The 8,877-nt window shown below is 66.3% G+C and overlaps 1 protein-coding gene across 1 annotated transcript; it reads right to left on the bottom strand.

Moving 5' to 3' along the window:
- Positions 1 to 1,192: 1,192 nt before the first annotated feature.
- LOC126232362 (axoneme-associated protein mst101(2)-like) lies at positions 1,193 to 7,616 on the bottom strand. The gene is made up of 4 exons (XM_049942637.1): positions 7,154 to 7,616; positions 4,483 to 7,040; positions 2,296 to 4,422; positions 1,193 to 1,678 (listed from the first exon to the last, which is right to left on the bottom strand). The coding sequence occupies exons 1-4, from the start codon at positions 7,614 to 7,616 to the stop codon at positions 1,193 to 1,195; spliced, it is 5,634 nt and encodes a 1,877-aa protein (XP_049798594.1).
- Between the last annotated feature and the right edge of the window lie 1,261 nt (positions 7,617 to 8,877).

Raw genomic sequence — 8,877 nt, 5'->3', positions numbered from 1 at the left:
GCGCAGCCGTTTCTGCGCAGCCGTTTCTGCGCAGCCGTTTCTGCGCAGCCGTTTATGCGCAGCCGTTTATGCGCAGCCGTTTATGCGCAGCCGTTTATGCGCAGCCGTTTCTGCGCAGCCGTTTCTGCGCAGCCGTTTATGCGCAGCCGTTTATGCGCAGCCGTTTATGCGCAGCCGTTTATGCGCAGCCGTTTCTGCGCAGCCGTTTCTGCGCAGCCGCTTCTGCGCAGCCGCTTCTGCGCAGCCGCTTCTGCGCAGCCGCTTCTGCGCAGCCGCTTCTGCGCAGCCGCTTCTGCGCAGCCGCTTCTGCGCAGCCGCTTCTGCGCACCCGCTTCTGCGCACCCGCTTCTGCGCACCCGCTTCTGCGCACCCGCTTCTGCGCACCCGCTTCTGCGCACCCGCTTCTGCGCACCCGCTTCTGCGCACCCGCTTCTGCGCACCCGCTTCTGCGCACCCGCTTCTGCGCACCCGCTTCTGCGCAGCCGCTTCTGCGCAGCCGCTTCTGCGCAGCCGTTTCTGCGCAGCCGCTTCTGCGCAGCCGTTTCTGCGCAGCCGCTTCTGCGCAGCCGTTTGTGCGCAGCCGTTTCTGCGCAGCCGTTTCTGCGCAGCCGTTTCTGCGCAGCCGTTTCTGCGCAGCCGTTCCTGCGCAGCCGTTCCTGCGCAGCCGTTCCTGCGCAGCCGTTCCTGCGCAGCCGTTCCTGCGCAGCCGTTACTGCGCAGCCGTTACTGCGCAGCCGTTCCTGCGCAGCCGTTCCTGCGCAGCCGTTCCTGCGCAGCCGTTCCTGCGCAGCCGTTCCTGCGCAGCCGTTCCTGCGCAGCCGTTCCTGCGCAGCAGTTCCTGCGCAGCTGTTCCTGCGCAGCTGTTCCTGCGCAGCTGTTCCTGCGCAGCTGTTCCTGCGCAGCTGTTCCTGCGTAGCTGTTCCTGCGCAGCTGTTTCTGCGCAGCTGTTCCTGCGCAGCTGTTTCTGCGCAGCTGTTCCTGCGCAGCTGTTTCTGCGCAGCTGTTCCTGCGCAGCTGTTCCTGCGCAGCCGCTTCTGCGCAGCCGCTTCTGCGCAGCCGCTTCTCCGCAGCCGTTTCTGCGCAGCCGTTTATGCGCAGCCGTTTATGCGCAGCCGTTTATGCGCAGCCGTTTATGCGCAGCCGTTTATGCGCAGCCGTTTATGCGCAGCCGTTTCTGCGCAGCCGTTTCTGCCTAGCCGTTTCTGCGCAGCCGTTTCTGCGCAGCCGTTTCTGCGCAGCCGTTTCTGCGCAGCCGCTTCTGCGCAGCCGCTTCTGCGCAGCCGATTCTGCGCAGCCGCTTCTGCGCAGCCGCTTCTGCGCAGCCGCTTCTGCGCAGCCGCTTCTGCGCAGCCGCTTCTGCGCAGCCGCTTCTGCGCAGCCGCTTCTGCGCAGCCGCTTCTGCGCAGCCGCTTCTGCGCAGCCGCTTCTGCGCAGCCGTTTCTGCGCAGCCGTTTCTGCGCAGCCGCTTCTGCGCAGCTGTTTCTGCGCAGCTGTTTCTGCGCAGCTGTTCCTGCGCAGCTGTTTCTGCGCAGCTGTTTCTGCCTAGCTGTTTCTGCGCAGCTGTTTCTGCGCAGCTGTTTCTGCGCAGCTGTTTCTGCGCAGCTGTTTCGGCGCAGCTGTTTCGGCGCAGCTGTTTCTGCGCAGCTGTTTCTGCGCAGCTGTTTCTGCGCAGCCGTTTCTGCGCAGCCGTTTCTGCGCAGCCGTTTATGCGCAGCCGTTTTTGCGCAGCCGTTTATGCGCAGCCGTTTATGCGCAGCCGTTTCTGCGCAGCCGTTTCTGCGCAGCCGTTTCTGCGCAGCCGTTTCTGCGCAGCCGTTTCTGCGCAGACGTTTCTGCGCAGCCGTTTATGCGCAGCCGTTTATGCGCAGCCGTTTATGCGCAGCCGTTTCTGCGCAGCCGTTTCTGCGCTGCCGCTTCTGCGCAGCCGCTTCTGCGCAGCCGCTTCTGCGCAGCCGCTTCTGCGCAGCCGCTTCTGCGCAGCCGCTTCTGCGCAGCCGCTTCTGCGCAGCCGCTTCTGCGCACCCGCTTCTGCGCACCCGCTTCTGCGCACCAGCTTCTGCGCACCCGCTTCTGCGCACCCGCTTCTGCGCACCCGCTTCTGCGCAGCCGTTTCTGCGCAGCCGTTTCTGCGCAGCCGTTTCTGCGCAGCCGCTTATGCGCAGCCGCTTCTGCGCAGCCGTTCCTGCGCAGCCGTTACTGCGCAGCCGTTCCTGCGCAGCCGTTCCTGCGCAGCCGTTCCTGCGCAGCCGTTCCTGCGCAGCCGTTCCTGCGCAGCCGTTCCTGCGCAGCCGTTACTGCGCAGCCGTTTCTGCGCAGCCGTTTCTGCGCAGCCGTTCCTGCGCAGCCGTTCCTGCGCAGCCGTTCCTGCGCAGCCGTTTCTGCGCAGCCGTTCCTGCGCAGCCGTTCCTGCGCAGCCGTTCCTGCGCAGCCGTTTCTGCGCAGCTGTTCCTGCGCAGCTGTTCCTGCGCAGCTGTTCCTGCGCAGCTGTTTCTGCGCAGCTGTTCCTGCGCAGCTGTTCCTGCGCAGCTGTTCCTGCGCAGCCGTTTCTGCGCAGCCGTTTCTGCGCAGCCGCTTCTGCGCAGCCGCTTCTGCGCAGCCGTTTCTGCGCAGCCGTTTCTGCGCAGCCGTTTCTGCGCAGCCGTTTCTGCGCAGCCGTTCCTGCGCAGCCGTTCCTGCGCAGCCGTTCCTGCGCAGCCGTTCCTGCGCAGCCGTTCCTGCGCAGCCGTTCCTGCGCAGCCGTTCCTGCGCAGCCGTTCCTGCGCAGCCGTTCCTGCGCAGCCGTTCCTGCGCAGCCGTTCCTGCGCAGCCGTTCCTGCGCAGCCGTTCCTGCGCAGCCGTTCCTGCGCAGCCGTTTCGGCGCAGCCGTTTCGGCGCAGCCGTTTCGGCGCAGCCGTTTCGGCGCAGCCGTTTCTGCGCAGCCGTTTCTGCGCAGCCGTTTCTGCGCAGCCGTTCCTGCGCAGCCTTTCCTGCGCAGCCGTTCCTGCGCAGCCGTTCCTGCGCAGCCGTTCCTGCGCAGCCGTTCCTGCGCAGCCGCTTCTGCGCAGCCGCTTCTGCGCAGCTGTTCCTGCGCAGCTGCTTCTGCGCAGCTGTTCCTGCGCAGCTGTTCCTGCGCAGCTGCTTCTGCGCAGCTGCTTCTGCGCAGCTGCTTCTGCGCAGCTGCTTCTGCGCAGCTGCTTCTGCGCAGCTGTTTCTGCGCAGCTGCTTCTGCGCAGCTGTTTCTGCGCAGCTGCTTCTGCGCAGCTGTTTCTGCGCAGCTGTTTCTGCGCAGCTGTTCCTGCGCAGCTGTTTCTGCGCAGCTGTTCCTGCGCAGCTGTTCCTGCGCAGCTGTTTCGGCGCAGCTGTTTCGGCGCAGCTGTTTCTGCGCAGCTGTTTCGGCGCAGCAGTTTCTGCGCAGCTGTTTCTGCGCAGCTGTTTCGGTGCAGCTGTTTCGGCGCAGCTGTTACGGCGCAGCCGTTTCGGCGCAGCAGTTTCTGCGCAGCCGTTTCTGCGCAGCCGTTTCGGCGCAGCCGTTTCGGCGCAGCCGTTTCTGCGCAGCCGTTTCTGCGCAGCCGTTTCTGCGCAGCCGTTTCTGCGCAGCCGTTCCTGCGCAGCCGTTCCTGCGCAGCCGTTTCTGCGCAGCCGTTTCTGCGCAGCCGTTCCTGCGCAGCTGTTCCTGCGCAGCTGTTCCAGCGCAGCTGTTCCAGCGCAGCTGTTCCTGCGCAGCTGTTCCTGCGCAGCTGTTCCTGCGCAGCTGCTTCTGCGCAGCTGTTCCTGCGCAGCTGCTTCTGCGCAGCTGTTCCTGCGCAGCTGCTTCTGCGCAGCTGCTTCTGCGCAGCTGCTTCTGCGCAGCTGCTTCTGCGCAGCTGCTTCTGCGTAGCTGCTTCTGCGCAGCTGCTTCTGCGCAGCTGCTTCTGCGCAGCTGCTTCTGCGCAGCTGTTTCTGCGCAGCTGCTTCTGTGCAGCTGCTTCTGCGCAGCTGTTTCTGCGCAGCTGCTTCTGCGCAGCTGTTTCTGCGCAGCTGTTTCTGCGCAGCTGTTTCTGCGCAGCTGTTTCTGCGCAGCTGTTTCTGCCTAGCTGTTTCTGCGCAGCTGTTTCTGCGCAGCTGTTTCTGCGCAGCTGTTCCTGCGCAGCTGTTTCGGCGCAGCTGTTTCGGCGCAGCCGTTTCTGCGCAGCCGTTTCGGCGCAGCCGTTTCTGCGCAGCCGTTTCTGCGCAGCCGTTTCGGCGCAGCCGTTTCGGCGCAGCCGTTTCGGCGCAGCCGTTTCGTCGCAGCCGTTTCGGCGCAGCCGTTTCGGCGCAGCCGTTTCTGCGCAGCCGTTTCTGCGCAGCCGTTTCTGCGCAGCCGCTTCTGCGCAGCCGCTTCTGCGCAGCTCTTCCTGCGCAGCTCTTCCTGCGCAGCTGTTCCTGCGCAGCTGTTCCTGCGCAGCTGTTGCTGCGCAGCTGTTTCTGCGCAGCCGTTTATGCGCAGCCGTTTATGCGCAGCCGTTTATGCGCAGCCGTTTATGCGCAGCCGTTTCTGCGCAGCCGTTTCTGCGCAGCCGTTTCTGCGCAGCCGTTTCTGCGCAGCCGCTTCTGCGCAGCCGTTCCTGCGCAGCCGTTCCTGCGCAGCCGTTCCTGCGCAGCCGTTCCTGCGCAGCCGTTCCTGCGCAGCCGTTCCTGCGCAGCCGTTACTGCGCAGCCGTTTCTGCGCAGCCGTTTCTGCGCAGCCGTTCCTGCGCAGCCGTTCCTGCGCAGCCGTTCCTGCGCAGCCGTTCCTGCGCAGCCGTTCCTGCGCAGCCGTTCCTGCGCAGCCGTTCCTGCGCAGCCGTTCCTGCGCAGCCGTTCCTGCGCAGCCGTTCCTGCGCAGCCGTTCCTGCGCAGCCGTTCCTGCGCAGCCGTTCCTGCGCAGCCGTTCCTGCGCAGCCGTGCCTGCGCAGCCGCTTCTGCGCAGCCGCTTCTGCGCAGCCGCTTCCGCGCAGCCGCTTCCGCGCAGCCGCTTCCGCGCAGCCGCTTCCGCGCAGCCGCTTCCGCGCAGCCGCTTCCGCGCAGCCGCTTCCGCGCAGCCGTTTCCGCGCAGCCGCTTCCGCGCAGCCGCTTCTGCGCAGCCGCTTCTGCGCAGCCGCTTCTGCGCAGCCGCTTCTGCGCAGCCGTTTCTGCGCAGCCGTTTCTGCGCAGCCGTTTCTGCGCAGCCGTTCCTGCGCAGCCGTTCCTGCGCAGCCGTTCCTGCGCAGCCGTTCCTGCGCAGCCGTTCCTGCGCAGCCGTTCCTGCGCAGCCGTTCCTGCGCAGCCGTTCCTGCGCAGCCGTTCCTGCGCAGCCGCTTCTGCGCAGCCGCTTCTGCGCAGCCGCTTCTGCGCAGCCGCTTCTGCGCAGCCGCTTCTGCGCAGCCGCTTCTGCGCAGCCGCTTCTGCGCAGCCGCTTCTGCGCAGCCGTTTCTGCGCAGCCGCTTCTGCGCAGCCGCTTCTGCGCAGCCGTTTCTGCGCAGCCGCTTCTGCGCAGCCGCTTCTGCGCAGCCGTTTCTGCGCAGCCGTTTCTGCGCAGCCGTTTCTGCGCAGCCGTTTCTGCGCAGCCGTTCCTGCGCAGCCGTTCCTGCGCAGCCGTTCATGCGCAGCCGTTTCTGCGCAGCCGTTACTGCGCAGCCGTTGCTGCGCAGCCGTTCCTGCGCAGCCGTTCCTGCGCAGCCGTTCCTGCGCAGCCGTTCCTGCGCAGCCGTTCCTGCGCAGCCGTTCCTGCGCAGCCGTTCCTGCGCAGCCGTTTCGGCGCAGCCGTTTCTGCGCAGCCGTTTCTGCGCAGCCGTTCCTGCGCAGCCGTTCCTGCGCAGCCGTTTCTGCGCAGCCGTTTCGGCGCAGCCGTTTCGGCGCAGCCGTTTCGGCGCAGCCGTTTCGGCGCAGCTGTTTCTGCGCAGCTGTTTCTGCGCAGCTGTTTCTGCGCAGCTGTTCCTGCGCAGCTGTTCCTGCGCAGCTGTTCCTGCGCAGCTGTTCCTGCGCAGCTGTTCCTGCGCAGCTGTTCCTGCGCAGCTGTTTCTGCGCAGCTGTTCCTGCGCAGCTGTTCCTGCGCAGCTGTTCCTGCGCAGCTGTTCCTGCGCAGCTGTTCCTGCGCAGCTGTTTCTGCGCAGCTGCTTCTGCGCAGCTGTTCCTGCGCAGCTGCTTCTGCGCAGCTGTTCCTGCGCAGCTGCTTCTGCGCAGCTGCTTCTGCGCAGCTGCTTCTGCGCAGCTGCTTCTGCGCAGCTGCTTCTGCGCAGCTGTTTCTGCGCAGCTGTTTCTGCGCAGCTGTTTCTGCGCAGCTGTTTCTGCGCAGCTGTTTCTGCGCAGCTGTTTCTGCGCAGCTGTTTCTGCGCAGCTGTTCCTGCGCAGCTGTTTCGGCGCAGCTGTTTCGGCGCAGCTGTTTCTGCGCAGCTGTTTCGGCGCAGCTGTTTCTGCGCAGCTGTTTCTGCGCAGCTGTTTCGGCGCAGCTGTTTCGGCGCAGCTGTCTCGGCGCAGCCGTTTCGTCGCAGCCGTTTCTGCGCAGCCGTTTCGTCGCAGCCGTTTCTGCGCAGCCGTTTCTGCGCAGCCGTTTCTGCGCAGCCGTTTCTGCGCAGCCGTTTCTGCGCAGCCGTTTCTGCGCAGCCGCTTCTGCGCAGCCGCTTCAGCGCAGCCGCTTCTGCGCAGCCGCTTCTGCGCAGCCGCTTCTGCGCAGCCGCTTCTGCGCAGCCGCTTCTGCGCAGCCGCTTCTGCGCAGCCGCTTCTGCGCAGCCGCTTCAGCGCAGCCGCTTCTGCGCAGCCGCTTCTGCGCAGCCGCTTCTGCGCAGCCGCTTCTGCGCAGCCGCTTCTGCGCAGCCGCTTCTGCGCAGCCGCTTCTGCGCAGCCGCTTCTGCGCAGCCGCTTCTGCGCAGCCGCTTCTGCGCAGCCTCTTCTGCGCAGCCGCTTCTGCGCAGCCGCTTCTGCGCAGCCGCTTCTGCGCAGCCGCTTCTGCGCAGCCGCTTCTGCGCAGCCGCTTCTGCGCAGCCGCTTCTGCGCAGCCGCTTCTGCGCAGCCGCTTCTGCGCAGCCGCTTCTGCGCAGCCGCTTCTGCGCAGCCGCTTCTGCGCAGCCGCTTCTGCGCAGCCGTTTCTGCGCAGCCGTTTCTGCGCAGCCGTTTCTGCGCAGCCGTTTCTGCGCAGCCGTTTCTGCGCAGCCGTTCCTGCGCAGCCGTTCCTGCGCAGCCGTTTCTGCGCAGCCGTTACTGCGCAGCCGTTCCTGCGCAGCCGTTCCTGCGCAGCCGTTCCTGCGCAGCCGTTCCTGCGCAGCCGTTCCTGCGCAGCCGTCCCTGCGCAGCCGTCCCTGCGCAGCCGTTCCTGCGCAGCCGTTCCTGCGCAGCCGTTTCTGCGCAGCCGCTTCTGCGCAGCCGCTTCTGCGCAGCCGCTTCTGCGCAGCCGCTTCTGCGCAGCTGTTTCTGCGCAGCTGCTTCTGCGCAGCTGTTTCTGCGCAGCTGCTTCTGCGCAGCTGCTTCTGCGCAGCTGCTTCTGCGCAGCTGTTTCTGCCTAGCTGTTTCTGCGCAGCTGTTTCGGCGCAACTGTTTCTGCGCAGCTGTTTCGGCGCAGCTGTTTCTGCGCAGCTGTTTCGGCGCAGCTGTTTCGGCGCAGCTGTTTCGGCGCAGCTGTTTCGGCGCAGCTGTTTCGGCGCAGCTGTTTCGGCGCAGCCGTTCATGCGCAGCCGTTCATGCGCAGCCGTTCCTGCGCAGCCGTTCCTGCGCAGCCGTTCCTGCGCAGCCGTTCCTGCGCAGCCGTTCCTGCGCCGCCGTTTCTGCGCAGCCGTTTCTGCGCAGCCGTTTATGCGCAGCCGTTTATGCGCAGCCGTTTATGCGCAGCCGTTTATGCGCAGCCGTTTATGCGCAGCCGTTTCTGCGCAGCCGTTTCTGCGCAGCCGTTTCTGCGCAGCCGTTTCTGCGCAGCCGTTTCTGCGCAGCCGCTTCTGCGCAGCCGCTTCTGCGCAGCCGCTTCTGCGCAACCGCTTCTGCGCAGCCGCTTCTGCGCAGCCGCTTCTGCGCAGCCGCTTCTGCGCAGCCGCATCTGCGCAGCCGCTTCTGCGCAGCCGCTTCTGCGCAGCCGCTTCTGCGCAGCCGCTTCTGCGCAGCCGCTTCTGCGCAGCCGCATCTGCGCAGCCGCTTCTGCGCAGCCGCTTCTGCGCAGCCGCTTCTGCGCAGCCGCTTCTGCGCAGCCGTTCCTGCGCAGCCGTTCCTGCGCAGCCGTTCCTGCGCAGCCGTTCCTGCGCAGCCGTTCCTGCGCAGCCGTTCCTGCGCAGCCGTTTCTGCGCAGCCGTTCCTGCGCAGCCGTTCCTGCGCAGCCGTTCCTGCGCAGCCGTTCCTGCGCAGCCGTTCCTGCGCAGCCGTTCCTGCGCAGCCGTTCCTGCGCAGCCGTTCCTGCGCAGCCGTTTCTGCGCAGCCGTTTCTGCCTAGCAGTTTCTGCGCAGCTGTTCCTGCGCAGCTGTTCCTGCGCAGCTGTTCCTGAGCAGCTGTTCCTGCGCAGCTGTTTCTGCGCAGCTGTTTCTGCGCAGCTGTTCCTGCGCAGCTGTTCCTGCGCAGCTGTTCCTGCGCAGCTGTTCCTGCGCAGCTGTTCCTGCGCAGCTGTTTCTGCGCAGCTGTTTCTGCGCAGCTGTTTCGGCGCAGCTGTTTCTGCGCAGCTGTTTCTGCGCAGCTGTTTCTGCGCAGCTGTTTCTGCGCAGCTGTTCCTGCGCAGCTGTTCCTGTGCAGCTGCTTCTGCGCAGCTGTTCCTGCGCAGCTGCTTCTGCGCAGCTGTTCCTGCGCAGCTGTTTCTGCCTAGCTGTTTCTGCGCAGCTGTTTCTGCGCAGCTGTTTCTGCGCAGCTGTTCCTGCGCAGCTGTTTCGGCGCAGCTGTTTCTGCGCAGCTGTTTCGGCGCAGCTGTTTCTGCGCAGCTGTTTCTGCGCAGCTGTTTCGGCGCAGCCGTTTCGG

Source organism: Schistocerca nitens, unplaced genomic scaffold (genome assembly GCF_023898315.1).
Source record: "Schistocerca nitens isolate TAMUIC-IGC-003100 unplaced genomic scaffold, iqSchNite1.1 HiC_scaffold_468, whole genome shotgun sequence".
Lineage (NCBI taxonomy): Eukaryota > Metazoa > Arthropoda > Insecta > Orthoptera > Acrididae > Schistocerca > Schistocerca nitens.
This window is presented reverse-complemented; position numbering and strand designations above follow the sequence as displayed.